Source organism: Cantharellus anzutake, assembly GCF_015039405.1.
Source record: "Cantharellus anzutake strain C23 chromosome Unknown EI90scaffold_146, whole genome shotgun sequence".
Classification (NCBI taxonomy): domain Eukaryota; kingdom Fungi; phylum Basidiomycota; class Agaricomycetes; order Cantharellales; family Hydnaceae; genus Cantharellus; species Cantharellus anzutake.
In genome coordinates, this window is record NW_024067096.1 from 136930 (window position 1) to 160597 (window position 23668).

The window sequence follows — 23668 nt, forward strand, 5'->3', positions numbered from 1 at the left end:
GAGTCAATATCCGGGTGTGCGCGAAGTTTAACAGTTTATATATTACTTAGTTGCTAGTCACTTGTTTGTGCCCGGTGGCATAAGTGGTGTGGTGTGGCGTGAGCTGAGGCTATGCAGTTTTTTTAAGTGGCACATGTTCGATTCTCACATCGGAAAACTTTTTTCGGGCCCTCCCATGGAATAATTGTGTGAAATGGTTGTTTTCTGTACACTAAGGAGTGAAGGGTATGAAAAAAAATGTTTCCTGAGTGAGAATCGAACATGTGCCACTTAAAAAAACTGCATAGCCTCAGCTCGCGCTATACCACTTATGCCACCAGGCACAAGCAAGTGACTAGCAACTAAGTAATATATAAACTGTTAAACTTCGCGCACACCCGGATATTGACTCCATAACCTTGGATGTGCTCCCTTAGTCTTCACGGGTTGGGTTGAGTGCAATGACCGCATGTGTAAATACTAAAAATTATATTCCGTAACCTATGTACAACTCATTACAACTTAGCGTGGGAACATCACGTGTTGCAAGTTGTACCAGTCGCTCGACAGATTTCGGAGGGCAACGTAAGTTGCAGCTAAACCTTGGAGAAATCATGTGAGCGACTGGGAAGGAGTCTGCAGTAGTTGCAGGAGATGAGTTCCAGGGTTTTCCATTGTCCTGGGTGCCCCATCACCCACACATTGTGGTGCAGCCATACCAGATCATGGCGGAGTTGTGGGTCTTTCGGAATGTACACCCTTCCCTGGTAGAGGACCAACTCTCCTTGTCTCTCCCACTCATTTGACCTCAGTGTCCCCTCTCCTAGTTCTCTCATGGCCTTCACCACCCACTCATCATGATCCTTCGCTTCTCATATCCTCTTCAGAATATCCACCTCGCCCTCTACTGAGACTGCCTCTGTTGCACAGGCCTCAAACCAGGCTGGTTGGAGGAGTGTCAGCCCCCCATTGTCGTCTCTTCCCTTCAGGTGGTCAGGACGATGAGAGAGCGTGTCCAGTTTCCCCATGAGCTTCCCTGGGAGATGGATGAGGGTGAAGTAGAAGCAGGAGAGGGAGAGGGACCACCGTGCTTGATGCCGGTTAAGTCTCTGGGCCATGTGGGAGTACCCCAGGTTCAGTGGTCAGTGTAGACTTCGACCTTCTCCTCAGCACCCTCTAGGAAGTGCCGCCATTCTTTGAGGGCCCGGATGATCGCAAGCATTTCCTTGTCATACACCTCGTAGTTCCACTCTACATCCGTAAAGGTCTTGGACATAAAGGCTACCAGGTGGAACTCTCCATCCGACTGGAGCTGGGAGAGGACTGCGCTGGTCACGAAGTTGGAGGTGTCACATTCGAGCCTGAGATGGCCCGAATCTGTGGGGAAGGAGAGGACGGGGGCAGAGGTGATGGCTTCTTTAAGGGCATGGAAGGCACCATCTTCATCTGGCCCCCAACTCCAGGCCTTGGTCTTCCAGGTCAGCACATGGAGGGGTCGTGCTTTTTCGGAGAAATCTCTGATGAATCAACGGTAGAAGTTCACGAACCCTGGAAAGGATTGTACCTCTTTCACCTTGGTTGGGGTCAGCCAGTCGAGAGCTCCATGGACCTTCACCAGGTCCATTGCAACGCTGCCCCCAGAAATGACAAGACCGAGGTACTCAATCTGGGTCCGCTTGAACTTGCACTTCTCCAGCTTCAGGAAGAGCTTCCTCCTCTGCAGCGTCTCCAGGACCTCTTGGACAACCTTCCGGTGTTCCTCTAGGGTGAGAGTGAAGATGAGTATGTCGTCCATATAGCAGATGACAACCTCCCAGTCGATGAAGTCCTGGAGGATGTCATTCATCATCGTCTGGAAGGTTGCAGGGGAGTTGCACAGGCCAAAGAACATCACCATGGGCTTGAATAGCCCCCAGTTGGTTGTGAATGCTGCCTTCCACTCATCACCATCCTTAATCCAGATGTTGTTGAACCCCCAGCATAGGTCTAGGGCTGAGAAGTACTTGGCCTTGCGGAGGTGGGCAAGAATGTCCGAGATGAGTGGGAGGGGGTATGAGTTCTTTACCATGATTTCGTTCAGCTTTTGGTAGTCTTGGACCAGCCGTAATGACCGTCCTTCTTTTTGACAAAGAAGACCGGGGCTCCCATTGGAGACTTAGATGGCTGTATGTGCCTGTTCTGTAGGTTTTCATGCAGGAACTTGTCTAGTTCTTTCTGCTCTGGGTGTGAGAGGGGGAAAGTTTTTCTTCTGGGCAGTTTGGCGTCCGGCACCAGGTCTATGGCATGGTCCCAAGGCTTCTGGGGGGGTAGTCGGTCGAAGGCCTCTTTCGAAAACACGTCCCAGAAGTCTTGGTAGTGACCTGGCACTAACTCTTCGAACGATGTGGGCTCTGCATCCAGCTCACGAGCCTCCTGGGCCATTTGCTGGGAGGGCATTGTAGTTGCCCTTAGGTCATGACCCCACCCTGAGGGGATGATCGCAGCATAGATCCCATCCCCAGGTTCTATCACAGGGTCCTGGTCATCTGGTACCCGTGGTGATTGACAGGATGATGGGCAGCGGGACATGACAACCCTCTGTTGTACCCAGTCCACTTCCGGGTTGTGATGGAGTAGCCATGAGTGCCCTATGATGAGGGATTGTCATCCCAGGTTCACAACAGCGAAATGGGCCTGCTCTGTGTGCCTCCCAAATGTTAGGAGGGCTTCCAGCTCCTCAGTTATGGCTCCATTCTCATTTTGGGTCCCATTGACATTACGGATGGGGATGGGCTGCGGGAGTGGGGTCATCTCGAGCTTGTGCTTCTGGATGAACTCAGGGCTCATGAAGTTCCCAGTGGCCCCCAAGTCTAGGAGGGCAGACACAGACACAGAGGCAAGGGAGGTCAGGGTGGTCAGCTTCACGGTAAGGTTGAGTGACCTGGGGGACTGCTTCGAGAGGACATAGATAGCAGGTGGGGATACCGCTACTTCGGGTGCTACCCTTGAGTCTCTCTTGCTTTCACAGGCTGAGGATGCGTTTTTCCTCTTTTTCTTTGCAATAACTTGGTGGAACTTTTGCATTGGTGCTGGCTTACATGCGCTGTGGTATTTACACGAGTTGTAGTTGTCCACTACGGGCAGCTGGGACACATCCCTCACTGGTCGCCTTCCTGAAAATCCTCCTGGGGATCTTCCTCTGGCCCTCTCTGCTCTGTCTCTGGCTCTCCAGTCAACTGGCTCTTCAGTCCTTCCATCAGCGCCCAAAGGTCTTCAGGATGGAGGTGTCGTACTCAATGGACCTTGGGGTGCTGGCACTCCCAGGCGATGTGCCCTGAGGCATCACAGTTGTAACACAGCCCGTTCTGCCTCTGGTTGATCCTTGAGTGCTCAAGGTCCATTGGCTGCAGGCCTGCTCCATTTGCAGGGCAGACTGTAGGAGTTGGGGGTAAAGGCATGGGTATGGGTCATGGGGGTGCAGGCATGGGATGTGTGTGAGAGGGGGTGGTAGTTGGTAGGGGTCATCCCAGTGGGAATGGGGGTCTGGGTGGGGGCATGCAGGGCTGCATTGCCTGGAAATGTCACCATTGGTTATTGAGGAGGGTGGCCTCGCATTTCCATTCAGCCCAGGTGGTGGGCATGGGATGGAGGTGGTAAATGCTCTTGCGGAGCTGGGTGTTGATTGCTTGCTCAAAGCGGTCGACTAGCCCAACATCACCCAGCGGTGAGGTGGGTCCCAATATTTCAAACTCCTGGATGACCTTATCCATGGAGTCACTCCATCAGCAAACCTGGATGCGGAGGCCTGAGAGCTCATAGAGCTCATAGAGCTCTCAGAGCTTCAGTACTTTGAAATTGCAGGTCCCCTTCTCTGAGAGCTCTGAAAAGAGGCCAAAGCTCGAAAAGCTCTGAGGACTCACAGAGGTCTATTTGCCCACAGGGAACTATTACCTATATGAGCTCCCTGAGTTCATCTTGAATTTCAATATTTCTGTCATCTCAATTCTTCACCAGCAGAAATCATAGACAAACAAGATAACATGTATTATGAAATAGTATTTTTTATTTACATGTCATCGGTATCATATCGGACAGGACGAGAGGTTTGAAAGGTTTTATAAGCAGGGGCACTGGTGCAATAACCAATTTAGTGGCACACAGACATAAGAAAACATAACTTACACTCATAAATGTTGATATACCGCACATATGTTTTTCCACGATGCCTCAGCATTGTGTTGCTCATTAAGCCAATCAAAGTACTCATTCATGTGGGTGTCATAGACTTCGCGGTAAATCGTCACACTGAAATTGTGGTGCCCCCTGGCATGGAGGTTGAGTATATGTTCAATCTGAATGTCATGTAGTAGTCTTCCAGTGATTAGTCATTGCCACTCACCACCGTTGCCGCAAACCAAATCAGTTGAGGGAGTAACTGATTATGCTGGTCTTCAGTCAGCCCTTCCCATGATGATTCCCAATCAACATCCCTGTACAAGTGCCCTATCACAGCCTGGAAACATTGCAAAAGATATCGGCCACGTCGTCCCTAACAATTGCTAAGCAAGAGCTCTCCATTCAAATCATCCAGCTTACACCGGGATCTTCCCATTCCTGGAAGTAGAAGTTGGTCACATCCAGGAGGCGGGTTGCAAGGTCCACATTGCCCTCACAAGGATCAGGGAGGAACCCATACTCTTTATCAATGCACTTCCTGGCAAAAGTCTTGATCATGTTACGAAAAGCAGATGGCTTGTCCTTGCCGATCTTGAAACTGTTAGTTATATAATGAAGTGGAACAAATTTGGCAACTTACTTGGAGAAGATGAGTCCCTTGTACAAGCTTATGGTCATTCCGAGGGAAATTGAACACCGCATGTCTAGCTGCAAGATTGAGGAGGCGATTCCTTTCTGTTTCGTTGGGGAACAGCTGGTTGGTTGCCAGTAAGAAACAGAAGTGATGCTTGATACAGGAAAGTATCGTGTCAAGGTCCGTCTGCTGTGGGGCAGTAAGGTTCTTGTTGAGGGCAAGACTTGCGGACACTGAGGGTGGATCAGAAGTTGATGTTGATGTTGATGTGCACTGTGAGGTGGAGACCGGCTGTCTGAATAGTCTGGCACTTGGGCGGAATTCATGTGATGAAATGTTCGAAGACTGCCATGATGTTGAAGGTGTACGTGATCGGGCCATTGTTGGGACCCCAAAGGTATGTGACCGGGTATGGCGACCACGACCGCTCTGAAAATGTGGAAGTAAAAGAATAGGTTGGATAGACATTACACATTACCTTTGGTCCCTTTGTAACTCCAACAACAGGGGGCTGTTCCCTAATGGGATGTGTGCCAATCCGTGCCGCAACTGGGTTATCATTCTCATCATTGCTTACTCACTATAGGTCAGTTTATCAGTGGATTGCAAAAGAAAATAGAGAAGGAGCTATTAGAACACATACCACTAGACTGCAAGCAGATTTGCTGCATCCAATGCTGCCGTCACCATTTGTTTTGTCATGATTATCACCATCACCATCCTCCTCCCCATCTTCATCTTCGCCATCACCACTGTACTCAATCTCGTCATTGGGCCCATCCTCATCTCCCTCCCTATCGGATATCTCTTCCCTGTCTAACGATGGAGCTCTAAACAGGGCCTTCTTCCTGATTGTTGTTCGTTTCTGGGGGGGCGCTTGGCTGGGAACTCCTTTGTAGCGAGCTCCTGACCCACCCCTTTGCTGCACTTTCCCACTATGGAGCTGTGTGGCCCCTTTCCGCTGTTGAGTTCTTGTCATTGGAGCCATGTGTGCAGACGAGAAAATGTGCTGCGGAAAAATTTTTTCGATGTCAATAATGCAACACAAGTCACTTAGCGCCACAAGTGGTTATCAAACAAAACATACCCATGCCTTCATCTGAAATCTCGTTGGATTACTAAGCCATTCTACCTTCCTACTGCATTTTCATGCTCTGTGACGCTCCTCAAGAAATTCGCATGATCTCGGCCTTGATTCATGTCGATTTGGTCTTGGGCTGACTGCACGACCTTTTCCCTGAAGAACAGACAATGCCGACCCGGTTCTCTAGAGTCTGTAGGCACTGCGGACATGTTTCCGCTGGTTATAGACATGTGGGGAAGCACTGTAAGCACCCGGGTGGCTGTGGTACTGGTGAGTGCTCGCATTGCACACTAACTCCTTGTTCAGTTTACTCACCCTTGACTTTAAGGCATGGTTGGGAGATTTGGCAAATGAAAAATCCCATTCCTCATTCCACAATCTTAGCACTATCCAGGTTAGTGGTGTGCACTCTTTCCACTTGAAGCGCAACCCATATTGGTCCCCAATTATCAATGTCGACAAGCTATGGTCTCTCGTCCCCGAAGAGGAGAAGGCAGGGCTCACCTCCGAAAGCGAGGTTGTACCTGTCATCGATATTCTCGCCCACGGGTGTGGTAAAGTCTTGGGTAAAAAATTGTGCGTATATTTATCCATAGATGTATTGATATTCTTTACTCATGTCATCATTCTTCCAGTCTGCCAGTGATGCCGATAGGAGAAAGATAAGAAGGGCTGGTGGTGGTGTCAAGTTTAAAGCATAATATCGGCATCGTCACTCTATTCCCTTTCTCATTTATTATCGCTTCATTGCCACCACATTTACTCAACCGACACGCCATATCTAAATCATACCTGGATATGTCCCGAATCTCGCATCTTGATCTTGGTTTGGCGATGCGGACTCTCCCCACAAGTCTGGGGAACACCACTTCACATAGGTACATTAGTCATAAAATCCTACACAAAATATCAAAATTCCAACACTACTCTTCAAGTCATGCATTCCGCGATTGGGGAAGTAGGAATGGGGCAAAGTGAATGAGAAAGTGAGAACTAGGCACATAACCGGAGACGACGGTGAATGGGTAATAGGCGTTATCGTGATTTTCGGGCTTGGTGTCGAAGCGTGTTTCAGCCCTTTAAGTGCACAGGTTGCAATAGGAGTGTTGGAAATACGGCTTCAACTCGGGCTCACAGATCGGAATACAATCCGCAGCGTGAAGTTTTATAGCCAGACACGAGGTGGATCGAGAGTTGCCAGCGAATGAACCTGGGCTTTTGCTTCATGATAAGGGGTTCTTCCAAAGGTGCATGCCTGTGCAAGGGCTTACTGCAAACAACATAAAATGCATGCCACAGCGGGGCTTATCGCATACGATACAGTCCAAAAGCGTGTGCCACAGCGAAGCTTACAAACGATATGATCCAGAAAACACGTGCCTTTTTGAGGGCTTATCGCAAACAGCATAAGGGGGTCGTCATCAGGAAATGGAAGTGGGGATACGTGCACGTGTCCAATGTTAAATCTAAGTGGTCCTGGCTCTTCCATGCAGCATATCCTAAACGAAAGGGAAGTAAGCAGTGGCCAAAGAGGCCTCGAATCCCCTCCTGAGCGCACCCTGTGCCTCAGAGGTGGTTGTGAAGACGCAGAATGAGAGCAAAACGAGAGTGTAAGAACAGATCGCGTGACCCACAACTGAATTCAGATACGCGCCCAGTGGTTAATTGTTCTTTGATGTCTGATTTCACGACTATATAATCACAGGACAGCGCTTACCTCAACCACGCAACGATTCTGCCCGCTATCCCACTCATCCTGCTGCCCTCACCTCACTCATGCCAATCTCAAATGTCTTGAACAATTTCACTGTGGCACCATCGGCTTAATGCCGCTTTGCCTTGGTCTCGCCTGTCTCAGCCACATGGGCAATGTCTCCCATCCTCATCGCGGACCAACAGCCCGCTTGGGTTCAGACCGTAAGCTGAACATCCCAGCGCAGACGCACGGAGCAGGACAGTCTCAGCTATAATTCAATCTCAAACCTAATGCGATAACAGGAACATCAGCATGCTTAAAAGGTTCTCTGACCTACGCCTCCTGTTCCCCCTGCCATTGCCAGCTCATTCTTCCTTGGTGAGTAAGAAAACTTCAGCTCTGGGTCTGAAATCGCTGCCATCGCCTCTAACATGCTCCCTTGCTGATAGCTTTTTGACGCACCCACCACCTCGCTCTCCCCCTGCTACAATATGTACTCAATGTATTTTTAATTTCTCCTTGATGGGTTGCATGTTGCGAGCTCAAATCAATTTATAGGTCGTCCCTTGGCCATTTCCGCTACACTTCACTGTCCATGATTAGATTTGGTGTTCCCTCACACAGTTAATAATAATTTGAGCAAAGAACTTAAGCAAGTGACATGAGTAATTGGTGGTTAAGCCATTAAGGCCGGGTTCATAACCTGTTGTTATGACTGGCCCGATATGTGGATACTAGTGTTTGGCAGCTGTACTCGCGACATAGCGAGGGTCCAAGGGACTAAAGACAAGACTCAAGAAATACTTCAGATGCAAAGATAGTGGCCATTAGATTGACACTGGTCATTAGCTGTGAATACAGGATATTTGTACTATGACAACGCTATGCTAAGAATGGAGCATGCACGGACATGTGTGTTTTGTGGCTGTGTCCCTTGATTGATCAACTTGCGATCAACTTGATCGACACAATCTCCTTGACTGTGAGATGAGTACAAAGCGCTGTGGTTTCTGCCAAAGAGTAGTTTGTCTTGGAGGTGGTGGGATGATGAACCACATCCGGAAATCACCAGGCTGTCTTGCAAAGTTCCAAGAGCACACTGCTGTGGATGTGCAAGCAACTCCTGATAAAAGTGATGATCCATCAACTTCTCAAGAGGAAGGGGATTCACTAATACAGGCTGGATCCTCCTCACCTATGGAAGTCGATCCAGAGCTTTATTCCTCATTTGGTCTACCCGCTACCAATCTAGCTCAGGCTGTGGATGACCCACCTCCAGACTCTGATGATGAATCAAATATGGAATCAGTCTCCTCAGACCTGCTTCCTGAGGATGAGGAAAGTGACAGGGAGGATGGCATTGGGTCTGAGGATCCTTTCACAGCCCCTTTGGGTGGGATTGATACAGAGGAAAGAGGCTTCAGTTATGAGTACTTTGAAGATTCAGGGACTCCATGCAATACTGAACCACTGAGGACAAAATGGGAAGAAAATATGAAGCAGAAGGACCAAACCCCCATCTCCCATGGGCAAATCTCAGTGAATGGAGATTGGTTGAGTGGTTGGTGGATCAGCAGCTCTCACAGAGAGCCATTGATGATTTCATAAAAAATTGTTGGGTATGTGACTGAGTCCCTGTGCACCAATATTGTGGTGCTGATGTGCCCGATTCTGATTCAGACCCAAGAACACCCAAAACAACTGAGCTTTGGGTCTGCAAAGGAAATGTACAACAAATTTTCATCAATGGATGGGGCCCCAGCTTGGCATGCAAAAGAGGTCATCCTCTCTGATGCTCCCACTGAGCCCCAGATCCTGTTTTATCGGGATGTGCGCGAGTGTTCTGATCACATACAAAATAATCCTAGCTTTTCAAATGCATGGGATTATGAGCCACAGCGCTTCACATACTCTGACATGAACATCCATGTCTTCCATGAACCTTGTACAGGGAAGTTATGGTGGAGGTATCAGGTGTGTGTTTAATTATTGGCACTTTGCATCAACTTATATTGGGAGTAGGAAGAATCCCCTGAAGGGACAATGATCCAGGGTGTCATTCTTGCAAGTGATGAGACTCACCTTACAAACTTCTCTGGATCAAAAGTTTTCCATGCTGTCTATATGACACTTGCAAATATCCATGGTGACATCCGATGTTAAAGAAATGGGTTAAGGGCAATCCATTTCTTTCCATCCTTATAGACGACTTAGAATCGTCCACCTCATGTATGTAGGGCGGTTTAGTCGTGTAATTAGAATTGTCCGATGGCCGTGGAGCTTTTGACAGAAAGCTGAGGCCTCGCAGTGAATGGGAGTCTATTACGACGGATACTTGGCGCTCGTTACGTGAGCGTACCGTGCATGGGTGTATAGGATCACAGGTTGAGAGAATGTCCAGAGCAGGACTAGTCGAGGACATAGGGCTAGTGGGTACTTGGCGCTCAAGAGAGCGTACCGGTAGCGAGCGAGATAACGACTCCTTGAGGGAGCTTCCTGAGAATTGGTTGACAGGTACTTGGCACCCAATTGGGTGTACCGGCAACGAGTGAAATTCTAGCTCCTTGAGGGAGCTGCCAGAGGCTGGGTTGACAGGTACTTGGCGCCCAGATGGGCGTACCGGCAACGAGGTATGAGACCGTTCGACTGGCGGACGGTCTGTATATGTGTCAACGGGTACTTGGTGCTCGTAAGAGCGTACCGGTGATGGAGGGGTTAGTCGATCGTAAGTCGAACGATGTAACGGGTCTATCCAACTAGACTCGCAACAGGAAAGAGGGGGGGATAAGGATCTCACTGAGGGTCAGGGCTGAAGTGGGGTATATTGGTCCTCTAGAGTGTGGTGCTGATACTCTCTACCAAACTGTACAGCAGGTCACGGAAGAGTCCGATAGATAAATAAGGAAAGAGTATCACATGACAATAAGAAAACGGAAACATCTGGCTCTAGACACCGGAAATGAAATCAGAAAAATTGGGAAAAATAGGAAATATGTGTAAGGAGTGTGAGTGGACATGGGTTACATGTGATGGATGTGAGGTGCTTGCTGAGGGTAGTAGAATCGTGGGATTTGGCTCGTTTAGGGTGCACCGGCAAATCCCCGTTACAACGACACGTGGTGGGTTCGACGGCTACTTGGCACTCACAAGAGCATACCGGCGACGAAGGGAACGGGCTTGTATCGAATATCCATCCATCCATAGAATTAACCAGATGCTCACCGTAAGGTGAGACAGACGTGAACCCAGTACCTGGGTGAACGACGTGAGTCGTAACAAAAGGTGATCGCACATACCTGAGTTGAGTCACGCGCGAACTCGCTGATCCGTGGCTAGAGTCGTCAACCTCAGCAGGGATGACCCATATTGTTATGGGAATGGACCTAGAATCTTATGGTCCATGACTATAGACAATCAAACCTTAGCCCCTTCAACTTTATTTCTTTGTCAAACCCATGCCAAGCTTTCCCACTGGGTTTTGGTGCTGGCTGGGGGATTTGTTGAGTTTCAAGGGACTTCCTTTGACCATTATGATTTTTATATTAGATAGTTAGAAGTCATATGATGTATAAGGCAGATGCCGGAACTGTTCTCATTATCAAATACATAACCCACAAACCTTGTACCGCAATTGTAACATCCTCACCATTGTGTCACCACTGTAAACTCAACCTGTAACCCTGGAACCATGTCCACCTCCCTATTCCTCCTCTCCATGACAAAACCGCAGCGAGGAGGGCATTCCCACACCCAACCTCCTGCTGCCCACTCCCACCAGTCCACCGGGTGGTTGAGTGGTTACTCCCATCCAACCAGAAGTTCCCTATCAGGAACTGTAGCCTATCCCACCTCCTCAGGAGAAGGATACGGTCCAGGCAGCTCCAGGATGCCTGGCCATGCACCCACGGGTCCCACTTCCCACGGTCACCCACTACCGTGCACTGGTCCACCAGCCCGCTTTCCCCAACAACTCCTGCTACCGGTATGCTCCCATGAGCGCCAAGTCACCAATAGCCACCAACTGGGTGACTCCCTTTGGGAGTCCCAGTATCCCTCACTACCAGTACGCTCCATTGAGCGCCAAGTCACCGCTAGCCGAACACTCCCAGCACACCCGCTACCGGCACGCTCCCAGGAGCGCCAAGTCCCCGTTAGCAGACAGCCAGGTGGCTCCCTCAAGGAGCCCACATCATACTCGCTACCGGTATGCTCCCAGGAGCGCCAAGTTACCGTTGGCCAACACACAGGTTGTACTTCCATACACTCATCCTATTCCGCTCTCCCTCTGATGGCTACGCAGCCACCTCCATTAGTGAGCCGAACGGCTCAGGTTGGGTTCCCCGGAACCCATTCCTGTAACACATATAGACGGTGACCGAGACATACACAATCTTACACAGACGATACAGTGTTGGCACAAGGAGGTTTACAGTTGTTGCACAGAAGAGGATGGTGTGTTATTCGTTAGGTTCCGTCTTTTTGGCTCTTGCCGTACATAAACGTGACGCTAACTATTGAATAAGAAATGATCGCGAGAAATCTTGCGAAATAGAATAAATATTCCGGCCAGCACCAAAACCCAATAAGGGAAAGCTTAGCGCGGAGTGAACATGTAAGAAAGGGGGGTAGCGGGGAGAAGGTAACAAAGAGAAGGGAGGATATGGAGAAGGAGGACCCGCCATGGTGGACGTTCAATCGACACGGTCACAAGAGACTCCATTCCTGTAACATCCGATGGCAGCCTGATAGTGGTGCCTGGCTGCTTCTTGCAATCCTACCAACATCCTCCTTTATCCAGACTGTCCTCACATACACATCTCCTCAATCACATATCAAATTGACCAAGAATGAGGCAGCCACGCTTCCAGGGATTCTTAAGCACCGACTCTTCCATGCATGCATGAAAATAGTCATTGCCCCACTTCACCCCTCTCAGCATTCCCACCCAGTTCTAGGCCCTGACAGAAACATCCGTATGTGCAGGACCTGCCTCCTTGGCTATATTGCTGACATGAAGGAGCAATGTTTGATTGCCTGTGTTGCAACAAGGTCATGCCCTGTCTGCTGTGCACAACCACATGCTGATGGAACAACAATTCGAGGCCATTTGACTGCCAAAAAACGTACTGGAGCATCCACCTTACATGTTCTGAGTAAGGTTAGGGCAGAAAACCCAGATGCCCCAATTTGGAGGTTTTGGTCATTGGTGTATAAAGAAAAATGTGGAGTTTCTGGTTATGTGGAACACCCATTTTGGGAGGATCTGGATGTAGGACCATCTCAGTTCCTGCGTCAAGACCTCCTACATGGTGCACACAAATTCTTCTGGGATCATCCATGCAAATGGATCGCAAGGCTGATAGGGGTTGAAACACTTGACAGGCGTATTTCTCTTCTCCCTAAAGAAGGCCGTTGCCAGTTCAAAAATGGCCTCTCAAAGTTAAAGCAAGCATCTGGGCGAGAGCACAGAGATGTTCAGAAATACATTGCACCAGCATTGGCTCAGGCACCAAATGTTTCACCTCCCTTTACTTCCCTCATCATTGCCCTCCTCCATATCATCTCAATCCTCCAGCTCCCCATGATTGATGATCACATCTTGCAAAAGCTTGATAAGCATCTGGAAGCAATGTATTCCAATGCTGATGAGCTTATCAACCTTGGCATCCGAACTAATCTTTGGATACCAAAACTCATGGCTCTTGCACACTTCCAACAGGACATCATTCTAGGTGGGGTTCCAAGCAATTGGAGCTCTGAGACACCTGAAACCCTCCATAAAGTGCTGCCCAAATCACTCTATGACCAAACAAACCAGCGAAACTTTCAACTCCAAATGATATCCATGTTGACCATTTGTGAGAAGGAACGGGTGAGACATCAGTATGTGAGGTGGCACTCATTAATTGCCCAGCCACTACCACATGATGATGCACCACAACTTTCTAGCATCAAGATTGCAGATAGGCCCCACCAGAGTAATATCTCTATTGAGGTCATTGCTGGTTGGAGGCCAGAACTATCAGACCTCCCATCAGCAATTTGCCGATATTATCATGAACGACAATCACAGCGCACAGCTCAACCTCGTTCTGTCTATACAACTGACTCAGAGTGGTTCCCACAACAATACAATGGTTTGGACCTTTGGTGGTCCTATCGGCTCACTGTCCCTGCTTTCAATCAGTTCTACAAGGTGTCAGGGCACACCCCACCTGACCCCGTGCTGCGCCGCCCTACTCCGCTTCCCCACTATCACCCTTTGTCTCTTCTTTCCCCTTCTTTCTTTCTATGGTCGACTTCCCCTTCTCTATGTATTACTAACACACCTAACCCTGCTCCCCCGATCGCCGCGCCCGCCGCGCGCATTCCCGCTCACAGAGTGGCACACCTCTGGGATCTCCCACGGAGATACCCAGGGGAGTGCGGCTGTGTGCGGGGATGACGTGGCTCCTCCCACGTGACCCTGACCGCATGTATATAATAGCACCTGGGGTGGGAACAGAAGAAGCAGCCTTCTTCTCAACTTCCCACTTCAGACTAAGTGGTCGGGGACGCTCACCCCACAACGGGACCGTCGCTACGCATAGCCGACACCTGTCCCATCGAGTCCCTCGTGCTGGACCTCACCACTTTCGGAGCTGTCCCTGACACAAGGCAGAAACAAGGGTTATCAAGTGCAGACCAACTGGTGATTATAGAAGTGGGGCATTTGATTCTGTCTTTGCCCTGTGTCAGGGTTCAGCACCCTGCCCTAAGGTGCCCCAGACTCCCCAACCAATCCCTTCCTTCCATTCCTTCATTGTTGCCTTGTTGTTGCCTTTCTGTGTTGTGTATCCACGCACATGGGATAGCGTGGGAACCTTCTGAGCGAGCAGCTTGCCCAGAATGTTCCCACGGGTCACAGCCACAGTTCTGGGCGAGCAACTCGCCCAGAACATTCCCATGCTTACTGGGCACTGCCACCTGGATGTTCCCTCCGGGTCACACTACACAACTCTAGGAGCTGTATAGTTGTGGGCATGTGACCCATTCCTTTATATAGTAACCATGCGGGGAGATGAGACCTTTACCCTTCTTCTCATCTCATGCCCCGCATAGGCAAGTGTATATATTATCTTTCCTTTTACTATACATCTCATGCCCCGCATAGTGTGAGGACAGGCCAGATGGGGGTTGAGGTCAGGGAGCCTCCGAGTCCGAGGCCGGGCCCTGACACCCTGGTCCATCCTCAGCACAATGGAATTCATAGTAAGGGCTGATTGCAGATGCCCTAACCCACCTAATACTGACATCACTTTGTAATGGTAGAATATTGTCCAGCTCAGTGTCATATCCATTCCCGGCCATCAACTTCCGGGCTCTCTGACCCCTCCGTTCTAACTCCGCTCCCCCCTCACCAACCTCGGAGCCCCCGTATTCCGCAAACCTCTCGGTACCCCTCGATGGTCACCACCCCTCATTTCAATTTATTACCTATGCCTCCCTAAGTACGGAGCCCCGAAGACTTCCGGACAGCTCCGACGTCCGCTAGCGCACTCCCGCCTCCGCTGGGCAATACACTCGCCTGCCCTGCAGAGTCCACCTTCGGGCCTATCCCTCCTTTCCGTTTCTGGGTTAACGCCTGCCTTTCCGCTAACCCCGCGAACCGACTCGTCGGTAATATTCAGTCGGCTAATGTCTTAACCCCGTTAGCTCCGCTCCGTCCGGCTCTGCCAATTGCGGAACCGTCTCCGCTGTAACCATATATATACACTACTTGTACATAGGTTACGCCCCAGCAGATAAATCAACTAGAGTTACCCCCACTAGGTTCTAAGTGCCAGTCAGTAAGTTAGGGCACGGATGTGTCACTAGGCACAGCGCTCCTGGCAGAAGTCGCTGAGGCCAAAGCCCTCCGTTACGGAGACATTCCTTCGTCTTAAATCTGGTCTCTGACACACATAGCCAAGGATGGAAGTACCACAGAACAAGGATTCCTCAGGAACTAATGCAAAATTCAAAGTCGTGTTTATAATAGGAAATGTAGATGTCCCCCAAACGGACCCAATTAGAGTAATTACAGGGGAAACTACCCATAAACGACGGAGATATGACTAAAACTCCTGCAAAACGAGGACAATATCTAAAAGGCAAGCGCGAAAATTAACCAGTAACGACTGAGACAAGCTTGATGGGCCATTAGAAAGGAAGGGATCTAATCTTAATCCTCCCAAATTTTCATAATAAAAGGATCATGTGTTAATGAGATATCCAATAATGGGAATAGCGACATCAAAAGTCCGAGCTCAGGGAAAAGACGATGTTTGCATAGGATCCATAATTAAAACATACAACGAAATTTACACGGAAATTATGAAAAATGGGGAACTATAGTTATGCAAATTTTCAGCCCAAACGGTCCAGCCATTGTGAAGTTATACCCATGCGGGAATATAGAAATCCGCATCATGTATAATGACACGTGAGGGTGGCGATGCGCAGGGAACCGGCCATCGGAACCGAGATCCACACTTCAGCAGATCGCAAAGACCAATTTCCATCCAAATAAGGAAGAGCCCAGTCAAAACAAAGCACGGAAAGTGCAAAACAACCTTAGATCATGAGGGAAAAATCTGAAATAAATCACAGAAGCCCATATGAAAGAAATAAAAACCCGCGCATATCATAAATCCCGAACAATTAAACGGAAACGGTGCCCGCATACAAACGACTATGGGAACGATGCACATGATTACTGAATGTGCGCGCGAACTTTTGCTAACTCAACGAATACCAGGAAATAGGACACAACCTTAGTACCATTGGAAAGGTGGGAATAAATGAAAATTTATGATACCAAGAACGTGAGAAAACATCCAGAAATGAATGAGATACAGGGACATGAAGTTAGAAACCTGAAAACACGTGGGAAAACAGCTTCAAGAGGTCCAGAGTCCTAAATAAAATACATAAAAATATGATATCTTCAAGGACGACCTACTATAACAACGAACAATACATATGGAGTATTAGGATGTGATAATACAAAGGGGAATCAGGGAATATGAATGAAATTCACGAAAACCACTAAACTATGACGGACCATGGCGGGAATTTTAGGGAACGATATTCTAATGAGGTGGAGAGCTATAACACATTCGTTTGAGTAATTTTTGACTACTAGCAACTTTTTCTTTCAGTTTTAAACCTGAATAATTCACTCATTTTAACTAAATGTCACTAAATAAAAATGGAATAAATCAGCTGAAGGTCTCAGCACAGCCGTATGCATAGTAATGCGAAGTTTGAATTCAGAATCATCGAGTCATAGCAAATTTAATGGTATATATAGGGAATTTGAAATAGGTAACTGCAGCAAATGCAGTGCAGCCAAGTTCTAATTAACCATTAAAATAGCTTAGGCGAGGGAGGACAATAAGGATTCTAGGCGCAGTCTGACCACAGTAGAACCGCAGTTCAGTGCAGCAAAAGCACAGTAGAACTATAGCGTGAAAATTTCATTTTTTATTCAGTTTGAGAAAAATACACTGTAAATAAATCCTGTAAATAGAAGGTAGAGCGTGAAAAAGGAAGGCGACCCAAGGAGTATAAAAGGGAGACCCTTTCTGCGACTTTTCGCCCCCTCAGAGAAGTAAGAAAATAGAGTATTATTTTTCTCAAGCATTTCTGGTTGTCACTCCAGTGCGAAAAAGTGATATACAGTTAAGATTGCCACTGTAGTAAAAGGCAGCAATTGAGGAGAGAAATATTAAGTAGATATTTCAACAGGAGAGCTGGTTAACACTCCAGATTTCAAAGTGTAAACACAAAACAGTTATCTTGCTACTGTTAAAACAAGCAATAAAATAAGACAAAAATAAAACAAACCCAAGGGACACTCCAGACACAATCCAAATTCATTAACTGAATAGAATCTTTGAAACTTCACCAAGTAGAAGATTAAATTCAAGTTTAAATCCAAATTAAACAATGCTACACAGAATTACACCTAGACAAATTAAGAAATTTCAATAAAGAAACAGCTCCACAGGGCTCGGTTTATCTGTAAGTCAATTCCCAGGAACTTTAAAACTAACCCATAAAAATAGAATTAGCCAAAACACTCGGATTGGTACTATATTTACAATAAATAACACTAGTACACTTCCCCATCCTAACTAAAGAACCAGGGAACAGCTTGGTGGTGGTCTCGTTTGAACCTCCCAACTGACCTTCCTTCGTTCTCTCCTTCAACGTGGAAGTAGATACCTGTCAGGGGACGACTCCTGGGTCCCCATGACCCTCCCCTATGGCCCACAGCCTCAGGTCTGGCCAGCCCTATCCAGGGCACAATCTACTGTGGGTAAGGAGATGAGAAGGAAGCTAACTTCTCATCTTCCCACAGTGGCCACAATATCAGCAAAACTTCCGGGGATACCCAGAAGTCACATGAAGGGGTAGGAACTGGGCCCGGAGCATGCGGGAAGCGCAGTGGGTGGAAGTGGGTCTGGATGCGGGTCCGGGTCCGGGCTAGTCAGGGTGTGCCCTGACAATACCACATTCAGCTTTGAAGCAGTTGAGATCCTCGCTGGCTCCCGAGAAGGGGGTAGGGGGGGTGACCTTGGGGCCCTTGGGTCTGGGCACAGGTGCTGGTGCAGGCAGGGGGGCAGGTGCAGGTACAGGGGCAGGTGCAGGCACAGCCTGGTTCAGGGCATGACTTTCGACAATGGCCTGTAGTTCTTCGAACCAGGCCAACAGGTCGTCATATTGTTCTTCCAATACCATGGCAGGGGAGGAGGTAGAGGGAGTGTAGTTGAAACCTTCTTCTGCTGTCAGGGATGCGTCCGGGGTCGAGGTGGTCCGGGCATAGCATCCGGTGCTGAGGACCTCACGGGGGTAGATTGGGCATGCGTACTGGCAGGCCTGATGCGGGATAGCGATCCCTGGCCACTTAGACTGAAGTGGGAATGTTGAGAAGAAGGTTACTTCTTTGGTCCCCACCCCAGGTGTGTTTATATACATGCGGCTTGGGTCACATGAGGTCTGCCATGTCACCCTGCATACAGCCGCAGTCACCCAGGTGTCCCCATGGGTCCGGAAGCGCTGTTCAAGGTTAGCAGAGTGGGATCATGGCCTCAGCAACTCAGGTGGAGCGCTGTGCCCTGAGCTTGACATTTGGGGGAGATCCTGTATTTACAGACTGACACTTACAGCAGACTTCAAACAAGACTTGCAGGCAGAGCAGACCTGTAGGAGGAGTGTGGACTCCACGAGCACAGACTCAGAAGGGGGGAAGCCCCTTTGCAGAAGGAGGGACTCAGACCAGACAGGGGGGTACTCTAGTTGATTTCAGACTGAGGTCCCCAAAAGTATTTACAAGGTATAAGTAGATAAGAGAAATCAAAAGAGGGACCAGTCAGTCCAGTGTGGAAATAAGCGGAAATGAGCAGGGACTTGTCAAACTAAACCAAGGATGAGAACCCAGGAAATGGGAGGCAAGGAATGAATAAAGTCAAAGTGGATCAAGTACCAATATTGACAGATTAAATGAATGAATAGGAAAGTGCAATAGCACACGGATCAAGTGCCAATATTGGCAAGTTAAGCGAATGAAATGGGTGAACATAATAGGTACTTGGCAAGGAATGAATGAATGCTGCCGAGCGGCAAAAGGGCAAAGGAAAAGCAGGGTCGGCGTGTGGCACCGACAGAAGTCCGCAAAATGGGATGCAGGAATCAGCGCGGCGCTGATAAGTCCGCAACAGAGGGTGGTCTGTCAGTGCTGTCACAAATGAGGACAGCATGATGGCCACCAAAGGTACGGAGGGGTGTGTTGACCTGACTACAGGGTGTGGAAGTCAATCAGGAGTGGCAGGGGTGCAGAGGTGGGCAGAGGTCCGGATGTGAAAGACGCACGGAATATGGAAGATGCAAAATATGCAGAGGATGCAGAGGCAGGGATGTGAGACTGAGTTGTGCTATAGGCCTAGGAGGAACCAGAGGGACTGGATGAAGTCGGAATGCCAGCAGGGTCTAAAGTCTGATTGTTGGCAAAGTCTCACTTGATAGGGCAGGGGGCCAGACATCAGATTGAGGGCTGGTTGGATTGGGTTTTGGGTCGGTGTCAGAGACCAGGTCGAGACGAAGGAATGTCTCCATGGCGGAGGGCTTCAGCCTCAGCGACTTATGCCAGGAGCGCTGTGCCAAGTAACACATCCATGCCCTAACTTACTAACTGGCAACCAGAACTGAAGGGGGTAAACTCTAGTCAATTTTATTACTGGGGTGTAACCTATTTACAAGTCAGGTATATATAGTTACAGCGGGGTGGGCCCGTAAACGACGGGGCCGAGCGGAGTGGAGCTAACAGGGTTAAACATTAGCTGATTGAATATTACTGACAAGTCGGGTTACAGGGTTAGTGGAATGGTAGGTGATAACCCAGAAATGGAAAGGAGGGATAGGCCCAAAGGAGGGCTTGCAGGGCAAGCGAGTGTATTGCCCAGCGGAGGCGGGAGTGCGCTAGCAGATGTTGGAGCTTTCTGGAAGCCTTCAGGGCTCCGTACTTAGGGAGGCATAGGTAATAAATTGAAAAAAGGGGGTGGTGACCATCGAGGGATACCGAGGTGATTGCAGAATATGGGAACTCCAAGGTTAGTGAAGAAGGAGTGGAGGTAGTCCAGAGAGATTGGAGGTAGTGGAAGTCGATGGCCATGGATGGATATGACAGTCGGCAGATTCACCTATCGGCATTGATTCACCACTGATGGGGCCCCGGGATTTGTCGGTCATGACAGTCTTTTCAGAGAGCAATGCTCTTGTGTCAGAGTCCGTGCGTCAGTTTGCACGTAAGGATCTCCCTGGGAAACTAGTCGTTGTAAAAGCTGGGGGGCCAACCCAGCTGGTGATAAGGCCTTATATACATGAGTTCCACAACTCATAAGAGCATGGCTACATTGGGAACACATGGTAGCCGATAGAGAAGCAACATGAAATAGGAGAATAGATCATGCAGATAAGGGGGCGATAACGGGTGAGGGATGACGCGATAGTGGAAATAGCGCATTGAATACAGCCTGCATTCTAACTACAGCAAATCACACGCAGATATCGACTTACGGGTACTCAACCTATCCAGATAGGGGTCCAGGCCGGCTGGATAACTGTCCATGCCCTGACATCTTGCCCCTGTCATTCATCGTGCATCTCCTTATTACTGCCACCTTCGAATCCATATCCATTTCTCCAAATGGGACAAAACCAAATATGAAAAACTAGGTGCATCTCTTTTACTACATATATGTTCTAATCATTCATGATGTTGTACTTTGATAGGCGATTTCCTGTTAAGCAACTTCAAATCTGCCAGCAGGATCATTAGTGATAGTTAAAAAACCCTCAATGCCACTCAGCAGCTATCCCCCAACTTTGACCCTGACCAAGACTGCCCACAGTGGTTATCTGAGGAGCATGATTATATTTTGTCCCTTCAATCCCAACCTGGCAACAAAAAAATCAAGATTGAGTATTTGGAAGCCATTGAACATGTCGAGCATGCTGAGTAAGTGGTTGTTAACCTCTATTTATTATGTAGCCTTGAAGGTGTTCTATTTTAGGGCAACCATGCATTACTGGACAATGCAGGCTGCGATGCCACATATTGGCCAGCACCTGGCTCAGGCAAACGAAACTCTCAACACTGCCTGTCTAGCTGCCTTGGCAATAGAGGCTAGGTCGTCACTCACCACTCCTTGGACACCCGATTCCCTTCAGCACTGGGAAGCTTTGGTTTTGTGCCAATGATGGGACTACCATCAAGTTCTTGATGAACTTGAGCAGCGAGCCATATCACGCCAACTGGAACTTGAGAAGATCAGTTTGCCAAAAACAGGTGAGGACTATGTTACTCAGATTACATTTTGCCTCATTCATTCATGTAGACTATAAGGCTCAACAGCAAATTTCCACATTGGTGGCCAAGCGAGGGAAGTCATTGGATTCAGTACTCCAAAAGTACAACAACTTGGCCACTTCTATGGATCCTCCCAAACCAGCACTTACATGGCAAGATGTCATGGACCTCAACTTCCTGTCTGACATCATTCTGTTACAGTGCCCCAAAAAACCATTGCAATGTTTTCCACCTTCCACCTTATAACCCTATTGCACCCTGGGAAGGAATCCTAAAATTGTATAAAAATATGAAAATAATGCGCTAGTAGCTCATTAATAGCTCCACCAATTCTCTAATAAATGTGTCCATTTTTGGTAAAGTTATTTACTTTACAAAGGACCCATGTCATTGCAACAGTTTTTTGGTGTGCATTTTGGAGAAAGGAAAATCACATTAACTAGTATTTAGTATAGCCACCTTTTGCCCTAAGTAGTGCCTCAATCCTCCTAGCCATACTCTCAATTAAATTCTGGCAGATACTTGGTCTTATCCTCTCCCACTCCTCCTGAAACTGATCCCACAGCTCATGAACACTACTTGGAGGTTCTTCATACTCCCCAAGCTTCCTCTTTACATGATTCCATAAATGTTTGATTGGATTGAGGTCTGGGGACTGGGAGGGCCACTCCATGACCCTGATACCATGGTTATTGAACCAGTTCTGGGCCCTTTTGCTGGTGTGTTTTGGGTCATTGTCCTGTTGAAAGAGGATGTGGGCTGGGTTTTTGTCATAATATGAGAGGGTTTTCTGGAAGTCCTCTTCCAAGATTTGGTGGTAGAGCTCTGCACCCATCTCCCCATCAATCTTGCATGCCATTCCAACTCCATCTGATGTCATACATCCCCAAACCATGACAAAACCACCACCAAACTTTTTTGTTCCTTGCACCTGTTAGAAGTTGCAGCCCAACACCACTGGTGGTCAAGGGAGTCACCCAGGCCAGACATTCATGCTTTGGGAAGGGGAGGGGCACTTTGAGGCACGAATGGCAGCAACCTCTTTGACTCTTTGTCTTTGCACTTTTGTTTTCAACTTGTTGTTTACCACTCATGTTTCACCTCAGTGGCATAGAGTCATTACAAGATGTATATAAGGACCAGACTTGCACTAGCAGCTGATACCTCACTAATTGAGGTATCACGCTGTGCAGGCAAGTCCGTCCATCACTACTCATACCTAACTAGCACTGTGCAGTTATTACAGCACCAGCCTGTCTGTAAGAGGTTCATCCACCCATTTCCACACACATTTCCTCCCATCTGAGCCCAGGCGATTCACCTTAGTCTCACCAGACCACACCACTCTCTTCCAATCCTCCAGAGTCCACTCTTTGTGGCTGATTGCAAAGTCCATTCTCTCCATCTTATGATGTCTGCTGAGCATGGGCTGCTGTCAGGGCACATACCCTGACTTAGCCCGGACCCAGACCCGTGTCCGGACCCGCTCCACTTCCCACACGCGTTTCCTGCACTGCATGCTCTGGTCCCCAGATCCTACCTTCATGTGGCTTCTGGGTATCCCTGGAAGTTTTTGCCATATTGGGCCACTGTGGGAAAGTGAGGAGTTAACCTTCTTCTCACTTACCCACAGTAGGCAAGTGTACATTACTTGCCTTTGTCTTATTCACTTTCTTACCCACAGTAGGTTGTGCCTTAGGATAGGCTGTTCACACACAGGGCTGTGGGCTACGGAGAGAGGGGTCATGGGGACCTGGGGTCCATCCCCTGACAGCTGCTTCTTCACCACTGCTTTCCAACCAGCCTCCTTTAGTTGCAGACAAACAGCCTCAGTTGAGAGGCTGGTGCTGGTGACTTTTTGAAGAATTTGGGTGACTTGTGCAGCATTGTTGGCTTTACCAGAGTTGATAAGATGCATTGCATGACAGATATTGGTGTCTGAGAGCTTAGATGGGCAACCACCACTGGGCTTAGGAGTGTCAGGATGATGTTTAGACCAAAGATGGGTAACAGTGGAATGGTGGACAGCAGTAATTGATGAGATCTGGCAAGCACTGTGGCCAGAATCAATGAGAGAAAGCACTTGTTCAATTTTCAAAGTAGCCAATTGACACATTTTAGAATTGGGGATTACAGCTTAAAATTCATGTGTATTTATGCTCCAGCAATGTTTATTTGTTTACTAGTGTGTATACTAAACAATATCACATGACCTATCAGATGATA

At 48.4% G+C, this 23668-nt stretch overlaps 4 protein-coding genes across 4 annotated transcripts; 3 read left to right on the forward strand and 1 right to left on the reverse strand.

Annotated features, from left to right (window-relative positions):
- Positions 1 to 4142: 4142 nt before the first annotated feature.
- On the reverse strand, positions 4143 to 5756 carry EI90DRAFT_3135871 (uncharacterized protein; the record flags this gene model as incomplete). Its single annotated transcript, XM_039064757.1, has 5 exons — positions 4143 to 4310; positions 4358 to 4471; positions 4555 to 4725; positions 4775 to 5197; positions 5412 to 5756. 5 exons carry the CDS (start codon positions 5754 to 5756, stop codon positions 4143 to 4145), a joined length of 1221 nt encoding a protein of 406 aa, XP_038908641.1.
- Positions 5757 to 6019: 263 nt separating this feature from the next.
- On the forward strand, positions 6020 to 6498 carry EI90DRAFT_2948009 (uncharacterized protein; the record flags this gene model as incomplete). The annotated part of the gene is made up of 2 exons (XM_039055363.1): positions 6020 to 6116; positions 6194 to 6498. 2 exons carry the CDS (start codon positions 6020 to 6022, stop codon positions 6496 to 6498), a joined length of 402 nt encoding a protein of 133 aa, XP_038908642.1.
- A 2097-nt stretch (positions 6499 to 8595) lies between these two features.
- Positions 8596 to 9711, forward strand: EI90DRAFT_3135873 (uncharacterized protein; the record flags this gene model as incomplete). The annotated part of the gene is made up of 4 exons (XM_039064758.1): positions 8596 to 8978; positions 9038 to 9167; positions 9229 to 9522; positions 9571 to 9711. 4 exons carry the CDS (start codon positions 8596 to 8598, stop codon positions 9709 to 9711), a joined length of 948 nt encoding a protein of 315 aa, XP_038908643.1.
- Positions 9712 to 12559: 2848 nt separating this feature from the next.
- On the forward strand, positions 12560 to 13387 carry EI90DRAFT_2947991 (uncharacterized protein; the record flags this gene model as incomplete). The annotated part of the gene is made up of 1 exon (XM_039055362.1): positions 12560 to 13387. A coding segment is annotated over one exon (828 nt), but the record flags the coding sequence as incomplete, so codon positions are not given.
- Between the last annotated feature and the right edge of the window lie 10281 nt (positions 13388 to 23668).